The 20,710-nt window shown below is 47.8% G+C and overlaps 3 protein-coding genes across 3 annotated transcripts; all 3 read left to right on the plus strand.

Moving 5' to 3' along the window:
• The first annotated feature begins 538 nt into the window (after positions 1-538).
• On the plus strand, positions 539-3,850 carry GGS22DRAFT_41270 (RNB-domain-containing protein). Its single transcript, XM_047967018.1, has 2 exons — positions 539-804; positions 858-3,850. The coding sequence occupies exons 1-2, from the start codon at positions 609-611 to the stop codon at positions 3,605-3,607; spliced, it is 2,946 nt and encodes a 981-aa protein (XP_047816639.1). The 5' UTR covers positions 539-608; the 3' UTR covers positions 3,608-3,850.
• A 10,082-nt stretch (positions 3,851-13,932) lies between these two features.
• Positions 13,933-15,871, plus strand: GGS22DRAFT_41303 (uncharacterized protein). Its single transcript, XM_047967019.1, has 2 exons — positions 13,933-14,306; positions 14,383-15,871. Exons 1-2 carry the CDS (start codon positions 14,132-14,134, stop codon positions 15,780-15,782), a joined length of 1,575 nt encoding a protein of 524 aa, XP_047816640.1. The 5' UTR covers positions 13,933-14,131; the 3' UTR covers positions 15,783-15,871.
• A 2,412-nt stretch (positions 15,872-18,283) lies between these two features.
• GGS22DRAFT_168841 (histone-fold-containing protein) lies at positions 18,284-19,700 on the plus strand. Its single transcript, XM_047962225.1, has 4 exons — positions 18,284-18,715; positions 18,771-18,904; positions 18,962-19,080; positions 19,146-19,700. Exons 1-4 carry the CDS (start codon positions 18,455-18,457, stop codon positions 19,571-19,573), a joined length of 942 nt encoding a protein of 313 aa, XP_047816641.1. The 5' UTR covers positions 18,284-18,454; the 3' UTR covers positions 19,574-19,700.
• Positions 19,701-20,710: the final 1,010 nt, after the last annotated feature.

The raw sequence follows: 20,710 nt of genomic DNA on the forward strand, positions 1-20,710 counted from the left end.
TTCGACGTCGACGAAGAGCCGACGGGCTGAGTGGGTGGGGGAGCGGAGAGTAGTAATTGTTTACATATCTCATGCAAGTTTCACTATCTTCGGTAGTGTTTATAAGAGTCCCAGGGTTGCATTTATGTTGGTCCTTCGTAAATATTCATAGGATATTTTATTATGTTAGTTAGATGAGACATGTGTCCCGAGTGCAATAGGTTAGAGTGTGAATAACGACATCTGTTTCCATGGATGCTTTGAAGTTGGTTAAATAGTAAGGAATAATATCAGAAACCAACGAATGGATGGGAATGTTCACGACAGGTGGAAATGGTGAAATGATGAAATTGGTGAAATTGGTAGAATCGAAGTGTACCTAAATAATTACGGCTGGTGGCGGCTAGTGGCAGCTAGTGACAGCTGGCACATCATGGTGGATATTACCTAAGCCGTGTGTAACCTAAATTGATAGCATATTTCTTTATCGATAAGATGCATTTATGCCCATTACATAATTCATCTTCATTTCCATCCATCATGAAATTTCATACCTCACATCGCCATCAACCTTTGAAATATTCAACGACAGATGAACGCAACGAAAATAAGGCAAATTAAATTCCGATATGACGAGTCTTAAGAGACCACAGGGCGGTGACCCGAACTCTCCAAATCTGTCGAGCAAGATTTACGTGAGATCCACGAAGAGCGGCAAGGTCCAGAAGATTGTACGTGAGGTCTATCTCCGACAAGATATCCCGTGCTCCTCTAAGCTATGCTCGAAATGCATGGAAACTGCTCCGAGGAGCTTCATGGGTGAGAGTAAGTCTAAACGTCATCTCGATACCATCTACAATTAGCTGACGTCTACTCAGGAAGCCCCTTCGTCCTCTCGGACAAACCCGCGGGCACCAAGGCCTATCCACAGGGACATTATCTCGTCCCAGATACAAATGCTCTACTTAACGCCATGGATCTGTTTGAACAGAGCTCGGCATTCTATGATGTCATCATTTTACAGACCGTCTTAGAAGAGCTGCGCAACAGATCTTTACCACTATACAACCGCCTAATCGGCCTGACAAAAAGCCAGGACAAACGCTTCTATGTCTTCTTCAACGAATTTAGACTAGAGACCTATATCACTCGTGAAGAGGGTGAAACCATTAACGACAGAAATGACAGGGCAGTCCGACAAGCCGTCAAATGGTACAATGACCATTTGAAAGGCAAACGAGCGCCCGTTACTGTCATGCTCACCGACGACAGACTTAATATCCAAAAGGCGAAGAGTGAAAATATTCCTGTTATGACATTACGCGACTACGTTTCCGGGCTCGAGGACGCGGATCGACTCCTCGACATGATTCCAGAGTCTAAGGAACGAGGAATCTCTAGAGACAAGAATGCATCCGATTTCCTATATCCCGAACACTACACTTTATCCAAGATGATGACTGGTGTCAAGGGCGGAGTATTACACCAGGGCATTTTTAATGTGTCACCGTACAATTACCTTGAAGCCTCGATCAAGGTTCCCGCATTTCCGAAAGCACTTCTCGTTCTTGGACGAGAAAACATAAACCGCGCAGTAGATGGAGATATCGTGGTTGTTGAAGTGCTCCCTCAGGATCAATGGAAAGCACCCTCGACGAAGATTATCGAGGAAGATACTATCACGAAGAATGAAAACGCCGATAATGAAGATGGGGGCGATATCGTCACAGAACAGGAGAGACGGGCTCTGCAAGAGCAGGTAAAGAAGACCCAAGGTCTAAGCACGGAAGGTCGGCCACAACCTACCGCAAGGGTAGTCGGTGTTATCAAACGAAACTGGCGCCAATATGTTGGTCACATCGATCCATCATCCGCCAGTGATGCCGGAAGGCAAGGAAGGAAGCAGGAGACAGTCTTCCTAGTCCCGATGGACAAGAAGGTACCAAAGATTCGCATACGCACAAGACAGGCAGGCGAACTAGTAGGAAAGCGAATACTGGTCACAATCGACGCCTGGGATCGCGAATCCAGGCATCCTGTCGGTCACTTCGTTAGATCTCTAGGTGAACTCGAAACTAAGACTGCAGAGACTGAAGCGTTATTGCTTGAGTACGACGTCCAGTACCGGCCTTTCCCGAAGACTGTACTAGATTGTCTGCCTCCCGAGGGCCATGATTGGAGAGTACCTACAAGTACAGACGACTCTGGCTGGAAAGATAGAGAAGATCTACGCGGCCTTCTCATCTGCAGCATCGATCCTCCCGGCTGCCAAGATATCGATGATGCACTGCACGCAAGGCCACTGCCGAATGGAAACTTCGAAGTTGGTGTGCATATCGCTGATGTTTCACACTTCGTGAAACCAAGCAACGCCATGGACATGGAAGCCAGTATCCGAGGAACAACTGTCTACCTAGTGGATAAACGTATCGATATGCTTCCGATGTTACTTGGAACCGATCTCTGCTCCCTGAAACCGTACGTAGAGCGTTACGCATTCTCGGTGATTTGGGAAGTCAACCAATCAGCCGATATCGTCAACGCGCGGTTCACCAAATCAGTCATCAAGTCTCGCGAAGCATTCAGTTACGAACAGGCACAATTACGTATCGACGATGCCTCTCAGCAAGATGACTTGACCCAAGGCATGAGGACTCTATTAATGCTATCGAAGAAATTGAAGCAGAAGCGAATGGACGCTGGAGCTCTCAGCCTTTCTTCGCCTGAAGTCAAAGTCGAGATGGAATCCGAGACATCGGATCCAATCGACGTCAAGACCAAGGCCCTTCTAGACACCAACTCCCTTGTCGAAGAATTCATGTTACTCGCCAACATCAGCGTCGCAGGCAAAATCTACGAAGCCTTCCCACAAACCGCCATCCTCCGCCGCCACGGCGCCCCTCCAAAGACCAACTTCGACGAGCTAGCCAACCAGCTCAAGGTCAAGCGCAACCTCGAGCTCCGCTTCGACAGCTCGAAAGCTCTCGCCGACTCCCTAGACCAATGCACAGACGCAGAGAACCCGTTCTTCAACACGCTCGTGCGCATCATGGCCACCCGCTGCATGATGAGCGCGGAGTACTTCTGCGCCGGCACCCAGGCGTACCCAGAGTTCCGCCACTACGGCCTCGCGTCGGAGATCTACACGCACTTTACGAGCCCCATCCGTCGGTACGCCGACCTCGTCGCCCACAGACAACTCGCCGCCGCCATCGACTACGAACCCATGCACCCCTCCACCCGCAGCCGCGGCCGTCTCGAGGCCGTCTGCAAGAACATCAACGTCCGCCACCGCAACGCGCAACTCGCGGGTCGGGCTAGCGTCGCTTACTACGTCGGCCAGTCCCTCAAGGGACGGGTCGCGGAGGAGGAAGGGTTCGTGATGAAGATTTTCAGTAACGGGTTTGTGGTGCTAGTTCCTCGGTTCGGGATTGAAGGTCTGATTCGGCTGAGGGATTTGGCGGAGCCGGAACCTGAGAGTGTTTTTGATGCGGAGGGGTATGTGTTGACGACGAGTGGGAGTAGGGAGGTTAAGGTGGAGTTGTTTCAGAAGGTTCGGGTTAGGATTCGCGATGTTAAGGATGAGAGGACGGGGAAGAGGGGGGCTAAGATGGAGTTGATTGATTGAGTGGAGTGAGAGAGTGATTAAGGGGGATGAAGCTGAGATGTTAAGTGGCTTGGAAGACATTGAATTGGGGTCTTCTAAAGTAATGGTATGGGAACAATTGCTTAGGTGTAGCTAGTACAGCAGATACATTTCACGACAATTCGGCAGCAGAGTTCTTGTGCGTTTCTATTTTCTTCGTCTATTCACTGGTATTATTTGATTCCTCTGATCTAGAGAACACAGGCCGGATAAAGATTCACTTGGTGACTGGTTGTTATGGGTGTAGATTGATATATTGATCTTGATATGGACTACGAAAACTAAATGCATGTGCGAAGTTGATGAAAAGGAGGTAAACTACAATTAATCCTCGCGTATGAACCACAGAGTCTGTTTCTAACAGGCCTACCTAATAAGGGATTAGCATAGGCATATCCAATTCGTCGTATTATAACTCATGTTGGTATTCTATTGTTTTCTATCTGCAGATTCAATTATGTAGGTACATTACCTAGACACTTGAACTGTTTCGATTCTCGACCAAAGCACACGCAGAAGACCTTAATATCTTCGAACCTCTCCTAAACCAGATAATGAAATAGGGGTGCGTATAACTTCATCGCGAACTAGTCGATAGTTTCTATAAGCAGTAAAGTGCTTGCATAAAACCTAGTCGTATATCGGTATTCGCTATATGATAAACAAGCGTAAACCCCATGAAGATCTCTCTACTTGTACATATCTGCATCCCGTCCAACCACCGCCCGAGAGCGCATCTCCTCACCGCGACCATTATTACCGACAACAGACCCTATATCGGCGCCTCAAAACCCACCTACGTACATGCATATTCGCCAGCGAACCGACTCGCGACCTTGGGAACCCGTGCTCGGGTTCTACCGGACGGTAGCTATGCTACTGCACGCAAGTGATCCATGGGTCAAGTTGACAGGTCTCAACAAAACAGCCCCATACGCAGGCAGCTCCCGCGATCCTCTCCCGCGTCTCGTCCGCTAATTCTCCGCCGTTACCTCGCTAACTGTGCACCTACCTGCCTAAACACCCTGCTCTTAAGGGTCTGTATGTAATGTTTATCTGGGTGCCTGGCCTGAAGACATGCACGATCTCTACATACATACCCGTCTTTACCTATCTACGTGCCAGCGCAGGTGGATTAGAAGCAAGTCACTTGACTGGCAGATTGGTAAGCTAGGCTGTCCAGAGTATGTAAGGGCGGACATCATCCATATCTAGGTAGGTAGGGGCACTGGGGACTGGGGGACAGCGTCGGTTCAGCAGAGGCCCGTCCGCGGAACTTACCGCGTAAGTGCCGAGTTTGTCGATATTGAGATGGACATGCATATCTGCACCTGTATGTAGGTAGGTATGTATGTGTGTGCGATACAGACATGCATCGCGTAAGGTCCGCCAGTCGATATCGTTCGCATCGTATGTATGTATGTATGTAGGTATTCTCACATACATACCTACATACTAGCTGCTCATTTGCTCGCGGGGAGATTCTGTATCGCAGAGCGGCGGATGTGCCCCTGAACGGATGTCACGTACGTACGCACGCGTCGCCCAACTCACTAAACTACCTCTATCTCCGCCCATTGCCCAACCCCAAAGTGTGAAAAAATAATGGGGAATATCGATACCTATCCGATCTGGACCTCATTTTCACATACATACATACTTTCCCCTGGGTTTCCCAAGTCCTACCGCTACCTATTATTAAAGTGTAATACGTATGTTACATAGTCCGCCACCAGCAGCGCTACCTCAGGGCTATAAAAGTCCGAGTATAGCGCTAGACAGCGAGCTAGCGGTGGCCGAGTAGGAAGATTAAGCTTATTAGGAAATTAACTGAAGTTTGGGGGTTCAGGGGTAATTATCTACATAATGTTGCAAGCCAAACGGACGAAAAGATATCCAACCTACAGCGTACAATGCATGCTACAGTACGTACAGCACGTCGAAACCCGGAAAGGGTAATGAGCTCCTGGATTCTCGCCGGGGCGTCGATCGACAAGGGGTCCGTTTTGGGAAAGCTCGAAGACCCGATGCGGTATGCGCGCCCGCTGCCGAAGTCCGGAAATGGGGTAGCCCGGTGGGCGCGCGCATGGGTGTGGGCGCCCATTTAAATTTCTTTGGGCGATCGCGAGATGAGGTAGATGCATGGCATGCGCGTTTGACGTTTTTTACTTGGAAGAGGTTGGCTGTTAGTTAATAATACCTAGTGATTAAGCTATGTGTAAGAGGAGGAGGAGGTGAAGGTTCAGTAATCAGTGCTATATTATCGTGAATATACATGTTCTAGTTACATATTCTGGTGGAGTTGTTGTAATTAGTTTGGACGATTATCTGACTGAGACTTACGTGAGGCTATCGTGCATTTTACGACGTATCAACAAATAATTATCTGAGGCTAAAGACTCCAGGGATTAAGCGATTAGAGACGATAATTGCTTCCAGATCTCTTCTCGTATGTTTAGATAGGACCCTGATTTACATCCTAGGCGATGACGTAGAAGAATACGATAGCGAGGCTCGGGGCGTTCCACAGTTGAGATACCCGTCATAACCAAGGCGTTGTCAACAAAAATAAACTCCGGAATGTCCGCCTCGAAACTTCCATCATAGTTCCTGACGTGATGGATCATGTAATTATCTGGTAGTTTGGTTCACGTCTCGGGATCGTTAGGAGTAAACCGGGTGAGATCGCGGTTACAGCCTTCTCTATCCCGTCGCCAGCGTGAGCCGTACGAAGTCTAATTACGATTCGTAGCCGCTCGAAGCACGCCCGCCCTCGCAACGAAACGCACGTCCGTCCGTTCCAAGGCTCGTTCCTAGAAGCCATTTTCCCGAAGCAGTAAACGAGATGTCATCCATGCAACCCGATCAGGTGGGGAATGGGGGTTTGATGATGGAACATAAAATTAAAAATCTCCGAAAGAAGGTTGGTCTAGAAAGCCGAACAATCTGAGTCAAACCTGGGTTTTAAAGGGACCGAGTTTTTTTCTTTTCTGAATCTCTGCGAAATGACCTTGTTGCTTCGACCCAGACGAAGGGCATCCGTGGGTTAACCCACCCTTGCCGACCGTTTACGGCTTGGCGATTCGGCACTGTAGCTTGCTTAGCGAGGTCGCCCGTCTATCAACACCAGGGCTCGCGATATCGACTAATATCGCTACTCGATAATAATGATCGATTCGTGTGCTACTATTACGCCGGATCTAAATCGGGATGGATAATAAATGGCGAAATTATTTATTGCGCACAGATCAAGCCTTCAGCCAACCGAGAATGGTGTCTGTAAATATTCTTTTATGAAACTGCGCCCTCAATTTAGACGTTCTCGAATCAACCACTCTGTCACTTATCGAGGGTGGGTTGTACAGTAGGGTTATCATAACCCGGGTGGACCTGCTTTGTTCCACCTACTTGGAATCCGGTATACCTATAATATATCAACAAGACTCTAATATAGGGGGGGAGGAGGAGGGATGCCATTCAATAGACAGTCGGTTGTAGTGAGTAGATCCGTAGTATGCAGCTTTCACCTACAGGTTACCAATGCCTTAGTTACCTACCTAGTAGTATCGCTACGTAGTTGGGGGTCCAGTTTCCTCCGTGAGCCATATCTCGACATACTTGGTAGTCGTAATTTTCTTCACTTAGCCAAGAGAGTAGTTCTATGAGATGAGGTCAGTTTAGTGACTATCGTGGAGCAATGATAACCAATTACTCACCTCAAATCTGAGGATATCACGAGGCATCCGGACTATTCACGAAATCAATGTTACCACCAATATGTATTATGCCTCTACAGGCAACAGTCCCCAAAGAAAACTGCCCGGAGCACCCCCCACGGGGAGCCAATGTATGACCGGCGCCCTAGTATATGGTGGCGTGACTTGAAGCCGCCACAGCAGACCAACATTATTTCCTGCCCAACCTACCACAGTCTTGGGCGGCGCCTAGGCTCGCGAGGATAAGCCGGCTGCGCTCTCATGAAGTGGGATCATGATGAGACTGGATTTCGGCGCCACTCGCGAGTAATTTTTGAACAACCAATGTGCGACGGTTGAAGAAAGGAGTATTGGTGATCTATCACCTCCATCGAACCCCGTCTAGAACATCAGTAAGCCACTTTTTGCACATTGGTGAAGTACGGGGACAAACATTAATTTGACATGTGAGGATGAGTTTGATAACCTCTCTTGACTTACTTATGCCCCTTATTGCATACCCGTAAATGTGCTGTGCATTAATTGTTGGATCTGGTTTCGTAGTGTAACAGCTTTCTGAGTTCTTACTCGAGATGATCACATTGACGATGAACCGGGAATTTTCTTCTATGCTGTTGCCATTCATCGCGAGTAGGTACCTGGTAGGGTTGCACCGCATATGTCAAAAAGCTGATGGTGTTTCCGAGATATCTCGATATATCCAACACCATCCCCTCACCACCCTTCCTTGGTATAGTGTATACGCGTAGTATACCTATAGTATGAACTCCGTTGATATCCGGAGTAACGGCAATATCGCCGAGTTTAAGCTTGAATTAGTATCCATGCTAATCTGGGAATTTGGAATCAATTAGAGAAAATGGATATGCTGGTCTTTGTGATGTGGTGTGGAACAGCTGTGAGCCTAAACTACTATCGACAACATATGAGCTGCTAGTCTATTTGGCGGCTTCAGCTACGATGGGGTTATGGAGGTTGTAGGCACTAGGCTGTTCCATCGTGAATCTGATATACTAGCTTGCATGGATAGTTTGATACAGCTGAAAATTACGACCGAAGTTGAAATCCAGCTCTGAATCTAATCAAGCTATGTTATCATAAACTAGTCAAATAGAGAAAGCAGTGCCTACCAACACTGTTGCTAACGCTATGATAGACCTGCAAGTCATTAATGCAGCGTCATAGCTAAGGGTCCAAGGCGGATACCAACTCCACTTGGGGCTTGGGTCCTACATAAGAGCGTAGCATGCCGTAGCCGTGATTCATGATTTGCATGCAATTCGAGCGGGAAGAGCCACGTATATTGGACCCTTGTGTCTTTGGAAGAGAAAATAATGCGTAAAGAGAAGCATCGTGATTCATCTTTGGATGAAAGACGTCAAGTTACCCCCTGTGTATGAACCGGGGATAATAATATGACTCCAGATAACGATAGACGTCCAGCCCTATTGGCTTGATGTGTCTACTCGCATATTTAGTAGATGAATCGTCTGATCTTGATAGTTGCCATTGGAATAAGACAGCCCTATATGATCCCATTCACAAAAGACCTTTCAGCCACGCCTCGAGGTGGTGTGTTTCATGATATCCTGGAGGCAAATAGGTCAAATAACGACGTTGTAGGATCCAGCATGTAAGACTGGCGGTGAAAGGATGAACCAAGCTAAATCGTACTGGTGAAGAGTAGAAGCTTTCTAGTTGACGAGAGCGGGCGAATCAGAAGGGAGATAGAGCTGGTGGCCGGTTTAGCGCGTATCCCAAAGGGCTGTCACACTTGGTAGGAGGGACTATTGAATCCTTCACCACCTTCTCCGCAACAAGCCTTATCTACTCCATACTCTTCCTAGTCGTAGGAGAGAAAAGGCTGAAAGCGAAGCTAAGCTCTGAAACATGTCAGCATGCAGTGTATAATGCAAGCACTTTAGGCTTTTCCACGCATGTCCGTTGGATGACCGGCAGATAACCTAAATATATCTTCAGCATGTCAGTGTGCGCAATTATTCAACCCTCCGCAGTTATGTATTGCGTAGTAAACCGTTGCATACAGCATGTCGAGTAACCCCTCATCCTGTAAGGTACGGCGCTTAAGCTGCGCTGGTATGCGAGAACCTATGCGGAGTTCGGATTAGCGTAAATAGATTTGTAGACATCTGTCTCATGCTCCTCCGAGATCCGAGACAGAGCTAAGTGTCTATAAGTGTACGCATAGTATTACACGATAGATTCGTTGGCTAAACCATTTGGTCTCTTCTTTGATTGTTACCAAAGTTCCTTGGGGTCTCTAGCGGTAAGTAGGCTGGTAACATGGGTTATGCCCCCTTGTTACTTAGTAGTGCTACGCCTTGACGATGCATTCGCTAAATTAGTTCGATCAAGTCATGTGGCCGTCTATATTTGATTAGCTCAAGTGCCTATCTCAATAGATGTAATGGAGCTTAAGAACTAGAATGTAGATGTCATGTAATTTTTGACAGTAACGCAGGTATGTATTGAACAACAGCCCTACATAGAAACATCGTGAGCTAGTATCGTGATGACTCGGAGACTTAATGAATTATCCGAACTAAGCCTCGAGATGTGGTCTGAATTGGTAGCGAAGGTCTTGTTAATTGGATTAGAGATGGGTCACCGGAGGGTCTACCCAACTTTGGATAACGACAGGAAGTGTGGTCTGGTCGTCTTACATTGTGAACGAGTATTCTGTCACGGGAGGATGTTTGAAACCATCGTCAGCAAAATCTATCATAATTCATCAACGATATCCAGAACAAGACCTAAGTCCTATGTACCTACATGAAGGGTTTCTTATGGTACTTCCTAATGAAGAAAAAAAGTAAATGTAGGCCCTCTTACTATGTATTTCGTGCATAGGATTTGTCTCACTCCGCGCGGACATATGAGATCGGCATGAGAATGTTCGGTGTTCGGTCTAGGGTGTTGACAAGGTAAGTGATGGTTTGCAGAAGTGCTTTGACTCTAACGGGACTTCTCGGCGGAACCACGACAGACCAGACAGGCTTGGTTAAGCCGGCCGTAAATCAGAATATCAATTCGAAGATGATGTGCAATTGTTTGCGCGTCGATTCTAAAATCGTATCATATGCACCCCGGATATCGACGTGGCTGAGTTGCTAATTGTACCAACGGTAGGATGTGTTTGGGTTGTCTGGAGACGAAATGATGAAATAATTTGGATGATGGAATATTCGGTGATTATTTCTTTGGTTAAATTTTTGGAGAAAAAAAAAGGAGCTTGGGCCAAGATTTGAGGTGGTACAGCTACAATATGGCTCGTGCTTTCCCAAGCTAAGGTAGGTACAACTTAATTAGGTTTAAGCTGGTTAAAGCTTGGCGGATTAAATGGGATCTGCTGCGGTTAATTATGGAGTCAATGTTAGGTAAATCGAGAGTGAGTTTACACCCAGCGTGGTTTCTTTACTTACCTAGTTTCTCTTTAACTTAAAATGGATTGAACCAAAGTCCAATTCCTTCTAGGTTGCATCGCTATCTACTGCGTAGTACGCTTATTCAACATTTATTTCGCCATGAAATTGCGCGTCATGGTATTCGTCCAATCTGCATCTAGAGCCTCAGGAGTCTCTTTGCTTTGACCGCTACTTCCTACTTTTGACTAGATCATTTGACCAAACGCTCTCAACAGCTGTCAACATCATAAGCGAACAGTTGGATCGTAATCCCTTCTGAATTCCGTAAGATCATAGGGGAGGGATCATAGGGTCTAACGAATACTCGATATGAGTAACAACTATGAGTACCTATGAGTATGAATCTTTCGGGGCCGACTATTCCTACTTACGCCATCCTTATGGGGCCTTCTGGGAACTAGTCGAGCGAGGCTCAATATACTAGTCGACAAGCCAATAGAGACCATACACGACAGGTCTAGGCGGTTTCGTCACCTGCAGGTTAGAAGCAGCAATAATTACCTAGTATTCAAATCTTTCAAGTAGCCTCGATCGGCTACATACCATTCTCCCTGCCGATTCGACAGATACGAGATCTTGGTAGCTTACCTGTCACTGGCAGACAGGGTACCGTAGTTACAACAGGAATCAGGAATTCAAGAGGATTAAAAACTCCCGGACTATGGGGTCTTGGGATTGACCAATAGTCGTTCAGATCATCACCGAACTGCCAACGGGAGTCAGAACCTCGACAAGTCGAGCAGATCGGGTCACAATTGGACCGAAGCTGAATACGCTGTAGGTACAGCACATGAAGCACAGCATACAGACGCTTTGTTTCGAAATCCTTACTACATTGTGCATTTTGATGACGTACAGTAAGTTATACCTCTGCATACGAAACAACAGCCGCGGTTACACTGCGAGACCATATCTTTGCTTTTTGGGGGTCATTCGTATTGGTCACTACCTCCCTGTGCCGAGATTGTGGCTTGCTCTCGGTTCTAACACAATTGATAGCCGAATAAGAGATTACCTAGAGACATCAGTCAGGAGACAGTCAGGAGGCTATCGCATCTTGTCCGCTTCAGGCAAGATCTTTCTTGCTCTATTAAAGAGCTTGCATGATACTAAAGCTTGCACACACGGACAAGGCCAGCCCGGTACGTTGGCACCAAAACACCATCAATCGCTCTCGCAGCGATGTGGGATACACCGTAGAAATCAGGACAGGACCGACAATGGTTCCATTCAACCTACTTAGCTTGCCTTAGACCTAAGTGGGAAGAGGTCAGCGAAAGGCTCCGAGACAATAGCACATACGATCGACGAATCCCACACTCACGATAGGAAGCACGTTTCTTGCACGTTGATGCTCCGAGTCAACTTTAGTTCACATTGGTCTGTCGAGCCCTGCCTTACATACCTAATGCGTGGGAATGTGTAACCTGGTTCCCACAGGTTGTGACAGATACCGCTGCGAGGATCCGTTTTCGGTAGTCGAAGTAAGGTAGAGGGGAGGTAGACAAGTTGCTCAAATCGGTCATTGAAGCCCTGCGATTCGTTAGACCAGGACAACCCCTCCTGTACCTCGTCTGCCTCCCCTCTGCCTCCCCTCTATCTCCCCTCTGCCTCGATTCTACTGGCTGCCCTTTGCGCCTAACTCGACTGAGGTTAGTATACACATATCGCCCCACCCATCCACGAGGTCTGCACAAAGTGAAAAAGCCATCTCGAAGCTCTGATTCGCCGATGCTTGTCATTTATGCCTCGCGTACCTGAATCTTAGTCGGCGCCCTATGAGGAAATAATTCCACTGGATCCTAAAGTCGTTCCCAAAGAAGGCAGGCGAAGAAGACTTTTGGCCAAGGTATTGTCTCAAGAAGAAAAAGAAAGGCCGTGAACACATGGCACCATCCGGTCCTTGTTCCTGAATACCTCGACGATGATTGGCCCCGCCCGAGCTTGTCATTGCCAGAGATTTAGAATTGGCTTCCGTACGAAAGTTCGTGGTTGTGTTGTGGGAATGCGGGAATGTCATACAGCTACATACAGCAACCAGCCTTCGAATTTCATACATACATATCCAGAAATTCCTTGCTGTCTGTGCTAATAGTGCAGTACGGTACGAGATATGGATATCGGTACGGATTTCTTGCGAGCTAACCTTTACGGTCGTGGGGTCTGACCATGAATACAACCCTGGCTAGGTTCTCTATTATCCGAGGGGCGCCAACTAACGCCGCCCCTGTCCCTGGTATCATGTAAGAAAGTATCATGAGGTGCAGCAACAGGAGCTCTACAGTACTGCAGCGATCGCCTGCAAGCCAAAACCCAAGGTCCAACATTGTTTAATAAGGTCGAGACGCTGCAAGCTGCAAGCCATACGAGAATTCTTCTAATAAACAACAATTTTAACGGGCATAATGGTATTAAGGAAAGCAAGGCTGCTTATCCGTGCACCTACATACCAAGTTTCAACCACCGTATTCCAGCTCTCGTCGATCGTTGTGGTTTATGGGTTTATGGGTCCTGTATCAGTCAGTCTCTGAATTATACCCACATACACTGTTCTCGAAACAACCCGCTCGAATACACCTGGAACTCGCAGGCTCCGCGTATTAACAAGCTTGCACCTCTACTACCTCACCTTACCTCCCCATACGTACGTACATATGCCCAGCAGGTCCACTCCCCTCTAAATTACAACCACACACCCTCTTCGGCGGGCGTTACCCACATTTCCTTACGGCATGGTGTGCTGTTAATCCTCGTAACGCCGGACTAGGTGGATGCTCTCCTCCTCCACGAAGTGGGAATATCAAGATCTCCTTGCCCGTCTCCCCTCCCTCCCGTTATTTCCCCAAGCGTTGGGCTGTTTTTCTTTGCGCACGGCTTCGTTTCGTCAAGAAGCATTCATCGACCCCGGGTATAGAGCACACGCTCTTATACAGATGGGTGGAATACTGTAATTTCGTATTTCACCAGTCTCTCGTTTCAAGTCTCGCTTTCTACTACGGGGAACTGTCCCTTCTGGCTGAAGGGGCATCGGCTTTGTTGTAGAATTCGATATCAAGCTGGCACTCCCTGTTCCAGCCGCGGCCTTCAGACCCCATCAGGCTATTGTGAGAGAGACAACTTGCGAAGTGTTAGTTAATTTTCTTACCGCCTATTTCCCCCTGCTATTCTACACTTGTCGGGTTTTATTTTTCCTTGCGTTCGTTTTGTTTCATTCTACGAGTGATTCATGACAGCTGTGGCGGGCCAATGGCTGGATGTGACAATTTGCGATCGTTTGCGCGGTGGTGAGCTTTGATAGCTATTTGGACCAGCTGGGCTGAGATTGAACAATTGGGACGACCGCAATGAAGTTTCTCACGATCTTATTCTTACTCGGCTTACCTGGCGTAGCACGAACTTCGCAGCTAGACGCTCGACAGGTCACCCCAAGCGGGAATTCTTCAGTGACTCTCCCATCGCAGAGTCCAAGTTCAAGTTCGAGTTCGAGTTCGGACTTAAGTTTGAGTAGTAGTCAGATTGGTTCGTCACGGGCGGCGGTGTTATTGCTTATAATACCAAATATTCACCGAATGAGTTTGCTAATTTATTTGAATAGAGTCTACGGCACCTTCACTGGTAGCCACATCTACAACTACTTCAGCTACTACTACTGCTGCTACTACTTCAGCTGCTTCCTCAGCTACTTCCTCAGCTACATTTACAGAGGTCACCACCTCATCTAGTCTTACGAAGCAGGAGCGTGATCCACAAGATCCTGATGTTACGACTCCAGGACCGCCTCCCGCGCCGGCTCCTACATTTCTAACTTCACCTGTGGAAACGACGACCCCTGGAGATATTCCTGCTAGTTCAGCAACGACTTCAACATCAATTAGCATTGCAAGCACTACTGGCACGACGACACTCGCTTTTTCTTCACCAACTATTATAGCTTCGCCTGAGATTTCTTCAGCCCAGCTCACGACTGTCGCTACTACGAATACGAACCCTTCTCCGGTGGTCTCATCTCCATCGACTACTCTCATTACCTCCAAAACCACCCCGAGTGTCATCAGATCATCATCATCACCACCACCACCACCACTACCACCATCAACTGAAACATCTGAAAGCATTACTACTACCACTTCTAACTCTAAATCTATTTCCTCACCTACAGCAACAGCCACAGCTACAATGTCTAACGTAACTCCGACGCCGAGCAGCGTAAGCTCAAGCAATGATGGGAGCGGTACCTCAACATTAACAATCGCACTCAGCACAATCCTAAGCGTCACAGGTGTAGTTTTGATCGCAGTAGCAGCGTATTTGTGTACAGGAAACAGGCGGCGAAGATTACCTATGTTCAAGATAAAGAGGGGCATTACGCCGATTGGAGATGATGAGATAGCAACGTGGAAATCGAACCGGTCAGCAGAGAAGGTGACGGATAGGTATACCACACGACCGAGCCACTCGCAGAACCCGTCTACGGCAACATCGACCAGGAGAGCACCGAGTGTGATTCAATATCACAGTGGCGGACGACAGTCATACGAGGTGGCATCACCGAGATCATTTATTGACGGAGGAAAGTATAGCTTTGATCTTCCGCAAGCGCCCGGGGCGGTTTTGGCACGAGCACCGAATGCACGATCAGGTCTGACGGACGAGGCGGTTCCCGGCGACGATCCCTTCTTACCTTCCCCGAAGCGACACCCGTCGAGATTGCACAAGCTACCACCAAACTCGCCGAGCTTGCACGGTAGGACAAAAGGATCTCGAAGTAGTAGTCTTAGGAGCTACGCCGAAGCTGCATGGCGGGATGGTCTAGAACAGAGCTCGTCTCCCAGAGTCTCAAGCGACGCCCATACGCGGACTCACAACCGAATTTACTCCAATTCATCGATACCGCCTCCCCCGAGGTTGTCATTCGGTGACAACGACCAATTGACCGGTCTATCGCCGCCTCCGTCACGGCGGAACGACAGCACGATAGGATTGGCTGTCGGGTGAAGGGCAACGATCTGCCGTCAGTTTCATCATCCAAGCTCACCATCCCTGCCGTCCCACGTTTTCTCATGTTTTGGGGATTAACTGGGGTTCAGCAACGAACCACACCGAAACCGAACAAGCATTATTTTCGTCTTGTTTCGGAATTTTTTCCCTTCTCGAAAAAAAAGGCGCGGGCTAATGAGATGGTTCGGCACGAATATCCCTGCGTCCGTTGAAGAAACACTACTGCATCTTCAGCGGTTCGAAACAAGAACGCGAGATCCGTGCGCCCATTCGCCATATTATCGAGGCTATGCGTCTGCCTCGATAGGGGCACTCCCTACTATCAATCTACCTACATACCCCCTTCCGCCCGAAAACAACTAAACAAACGAATCTTACCGGCCTGTCAGCAGCACGGCCATATCTCATTTCACCTGTCACATCCGACGACCGCATCACTCTTACGGCATTTTTTTTCTTTTCCGTTTATAACCTCCCTACGACTTTACGTTCATCACGGTACCTCTAGTTTAGTACCCAAAGCAACAATTTACGTCCCCTTTAATCTTGCATTTGTTATTTGTGTTTTTTCTTCTTCTGACAATGGAGTTTTTGGAAACGTCAAGTCGCGAGAGAGACGCGAGACACGGAGGATATACCCCGGATTTTTTTTTGTGTTGTGTGTTCCGAGATTTGGGAGGGCGAGAAGCATTATGGCCTTTCCCCCGGAGGAGGGAATTTGAAATTGGGTCAGGTTTGTGTGTTTGAGAAGAGGCATTCTTGCATGGATTATAGGGCACGTTGGCAGGCATATTCACCATCATCATCATTAAGGACATGACGACGTTCGCGCGGTGCGAGGTCTAAGGGGTAGGACGAGGGATAGAGATGAGATGCCTTGGGCAGGTTAATCGGACTTGGTCTCCTTACCCGGGGACCAGATCCGGAGCTCTTGGCTAGGCAGGCTAGACGGAGGACAACGGTACAGGACAGAGGGAGGATAGGGGAGGAATGGATACACTTAGCGGGATCCCAGTTCCCCAGCGACTACTATGTATTAGCAGACGCAGATTCAGATTCGGAAACGTAAGTAGCTAGAGCTACGTAGCTTGTAGTTGGCTAGAGGCTTGCTGCGACAGTTCAATTAAGACGTTTAATTGAAACAAGTAAAACACCGTTCATCTCGGCACTTTTCCTTTCTCGCGAGACCCGTGTCTTGTCTACTTAGGTAGGTACCTCTACGCCTATTACTTAATGCGATGCCGTGATGCTGACGCTGCAGGTGGTGGCGCCGGCACTTAATTTTACGTTTTCTTCAGCGATCTCCTTTTTCGGGTCGAGCTGTAGGTCTGCCTACATGCTTACCTACATATACCTGTGCCTGCTGTACCTGTACCTGTATGTAGGTACATACATACCAAAGTTGAAGTGCGAATAGGAAAAGCCGGACATTACTCTCCGGGCAAATTTGCAAGCACGTTTTCCAGGTTTTTGGCAGCGTGAGATTGCAGTTCACACTTGACACCTGCTAATTATGCTGCTGTGAGGAACCCAAGACCTAGGGGGGGAAGACCGGACCGATGGTCCCCGGGGATCTCATCTTGCGGGATCGCGATTGAGACACGGGTTGGCTGGGTTTATCTGGCCAGGCAGTCTAGAAGGTCTGCTGCCACGTTATTGCCATGGGAAAATCTGGATATCGCTTTTCATGCATGCTGTGTGATTAATGAGGTGATTAGGTAGGCAGGTAGGGGAGGGTGGAGGGTTGAGGGTTGGGTTAGATTGATTTGAATGGGAATGGCCTGAGTAATCGGGTGCTCTCCCCTGTCGTCGATCAAACACGCACACACCCCCGGGACTTGCTCGGGGCGGATTCGATTGGGGAGGGCAGGAGGGGGGGGTTATGCCGAGAGATTCCGCTGGTTGATAGGTTACTTATTTACTGGGTGTTTCCTGGTCGTTACTTGAAACATACAGATGAAGATCTAAATATGGCGTCGTCGATTAGCTCTGAGATTAAGCCTTTCGTTGAGCTGATGCGATGAGATGTTCGCTCGGGTAGATTGAGATTGCTCATCTTAGTTGATTTGGAATGAGAGCTAAATATAGATTGTTCTTGGTTGAATTTTATACATATAATATCGTTGGGTTTTCGTGTGTAGACGGGTGGTGATACATGTGTGTGTAAATGTCAATATTCTTAACTTTTATGTGAAGAGACATCATAAAAGACTGATAAGAGTGTCATTTCTTACTGATAATAATTACAATGGTACACGATAATCTATATTTTCTTAACAATACATACATAGGTATATACCTGTGTATGTAATTAAATAGTATTTGGACAATTGAATATTGGATAAAAGTGGTGATGTCGAAGTTAATAGAAGAAAGTAAGGAAAGAGGTACGGGGTACCTTCCCTACTATATTCTAGGTCCTTTACGCGTCTCAGGCGCGTCAAACGTGGGGCACTAGTACGGGCTAGGTAACTCTATCTCCAATTTCAACTTTATCAACTTTATCAACTTTAATTGTTAGATTAGATCGTCAATTATTCAACCACAATTTGCTTTTTGCGATCCAATTGAATTACCAGCTTTTTAACTTCATTGTTCAAGCTACCGACGCCATCCAGTGACCTTTCGCTTACTACATGGTCCTGTTTTGTTAACATTGTTGCGCGACGATGCCTCCTCGAAAGAGTGACAATGCTCGATCGAGCAACGTATCTATGGCCCAATTTGCCTACGATGGCTCTGATGCCGATGTTTCTTCGAATGCTCTACGACCTGCAGCTGGTAATACGTCTGTCCCCTCGCGATCCAAGCCTACACCGTCTATAGAGATGGATTCCCAACGACCTTCTACCGATGGCGCGCCTTCAGCCGAGAAGGATAAGGAGAAGAAGGATTCTAAAGATAGCAGCCGGGACAATGTAGCTATAGAGGTATGCAATACGATCATATAATCGCGTGTAGATTCCAACTAACGAATCGAATTAGGACCTCAACCTTCCTAAGTCGATTATTACTCGTCTCGCGAAGGGAGTTCTGCCTCCCAACACACAGATCCAAGCAAATGCCGTCCTCGCCATGTGCAAAAGCGCTACGGTGTTTATCAACCACTTAGCTAATGCGTAAGATCTCCATATCTATCTAGATAGTGACATTTTTGACTGATTTACTGGACACAGCGCGAACGAGAAGACGCTTAGCTCCAACAAGAAGACAATTATGCCTGCCGATGTCTTCGATGCGCTCGACGACATCGAGTTCGAATTCATGCGCGAGAGACTCGAGGCCGAGTTCAAGAGTACGCAAACATTATTCAGTATAATAATATGGCACTATAAAGATCACTAACTCTACCCCCCGTAGAATTTAACGAAGTTCAGACGACCAAGCGTAGCACCTACCGTAGAAAGGTCGCCGCCGCCAAGCGCGCTGAAAAAGCCGCTGGTGCGGACCCTAACGCATCCATGGTATCGACCACGAGCACGGCCGCTGACGCTACGGATTCGGGCGCCCCACGCGCTTCCAAGAAGCAGAAGCCCAACGCCCGCGACGACTCAGCGATGGATGTCGACGGTGACGTCACGGTCGAGACCCAGGAGCAGAGCGATGCCGAGACAGAGCCGGAAGCGGAACAGGAAGAAGACGAGGACGAGGAGAATGAGGCTGAGGAAGAAGAGGAGGAGGAAGAAGAGGACGATGAGGAGGGTGGGGAGGATGATCCGGATCGTCTTGAGGAGCGAGAACCGAAGGATGAGCAGGACGATGCGCTCGACGATGGCGATAGTGATTGAGCGTTGTGTTGTGATATTGGATGTGGATTACGACTCTACTTTGCTCAACTTTCCCCTTGGGTCTCCGACGGCAAACCGTCTTGGCAGGCCTCTTGTGATGTTACTTGGTTGCGAGGTTGAAGGCATACCTCAGGTCCAGGGGCTAATTGGCTTAGCTGGGAGATTCTATTACCCACCATGCTGTCCAGGGCCGGAATCTTGATTCTTCGTCGCCGTACGCGGGTATGGATATGAGTCTGGAACTAATGCTGAAATTGAAAAAGGATCGCTTGCTAGGATTGGGCGAGTTTGGGTCTAGATACACTTCACACTCCGTTTATCACACGATAACACGCCCCTATTCCCGGTAGCTAGGGGGTATAGGATCACAAAGTGATGACCTAATGAAATGACTAATGAAAAATCTAGCTATGCGCTCGCTGTATGTGCTCCGATGCTTGCCGTGCGTATTAGACCGAATTGACACCCGCCTGTTGTGCTTGCGTATACAGAGAGGGGAGAGCTGAAGAGCTCATAGCTCATCACCCTTCCATGATCACCGTTGCAGCGGCGTGACTGTTACCTTGAGGATTTTCGAAACCTACCTTCCTTTACCTTACCCTCCAAGTCTTCTCGCCAAGAGGATCTGAGCATATCTTGGTTTACTGTATCAGTTTGAAAATTTCGGTAATTATATAGTATGTAAGTTGCTGCTAAGTCACAAGTGCTCTAGTAAAGAGTTGTTGTTTCTATTACCTAGGTAGTTTATGTGTGTGACTTACTGCGTACTAGTTACGGGTAGAATGTGGCCTGACTCTCATCTACACGGCTAGGAACCACAGATTATACTCATCGGTACCACCGTTATCGAATAAGCGTTAGCCCTTGTTAGAATAGAGTATACAGACCCGTTGTTAAACACGCCCCTCAACATCGAAGCGCCGATATCGAACTTCTTTCCTTTAACCCGTCTTCCCCTCTTTCCCCTTAATATTCCAAATCACAACCCTCGCTATGATTTATACTAGCAACGATAGGTACCCTCGTGCAGCAAGGCCAACGAAGCTGGACCCACGATACTAAACCCCGGCCATCCTATACACTCACCCATCACGCACCTATAGAAACCCAGTAGATAGGGTAGTCAGCAAGCGCGTT

Source organism: Annulohypoxylon maeteangense, assembly GCF_022496945.1.
Source record: "Annulohypoxylon maeteangense strain CBS 123835 unplaced genomic scaffold GGS22scaffold_14, whole genome shotgun sequence".
NCBI classification, from domain to species: domain Eukaryota; kingdom Fungi; phylum Ascomycota; class Sordariomycetes; order Xylariales; family Hypoxylaceae; genus Annulohypoxylon; species Annulohypoxylon maeteangense.

Bases quoted from the DNA above. Each gene is read 5' to 3' on its own strand.
- GGS22DRAFT_41303 (XM_047967019.1), top strand. From the start codon at position 14,132: ATGAAGTTTCTCACGATCTTATTCTTACTCGGCTTACCTGGCGTAGCA. The intron at 14,307-14,382 runs GTTCGTCACGGG...TTATTTGAATAG, and splicing joins TTTGAGTAGTAGTCAGATTG to AGTCTACGGCACCTTCACTG.
- GGS22DRAFT_168841 (XM_047962225.1), top strand. From the start codon at position 18,455: ATGCCTCCTCGAAAGAGTGACAATGCTCGATCGAGCAACGTATCTATG. The intron at 18,716-18,770 runs GTATGCAATACG...GAATCGAATTAG, and splicing joins GGGACAATGTAGCTATAGAG to GACCTCAACCTTCCTAAGTC. The intron at 19,081-19,145 runs GTACGCAAACAT...TACCCCCCGTAG, and splicing joins ACTCGAGGCCGAGTTCAAGA to AATTTAACGAAGTTCAGACG.
- GGS22DRAFT_41270 (XM_047967018.1), top strand. From the start codon at position 609: ATGACGAGTCTTAAGAGACCACAGGGCGGTGACCCGAACTCTCCAAAT. The intron at 805-857 runs GTAAGTCTAAAC...ACGTCTACTCAG, and splicing joins GAGGAGCTTCATGGGTGAGA to GAAGCCCCTTCGTCCTCTCG.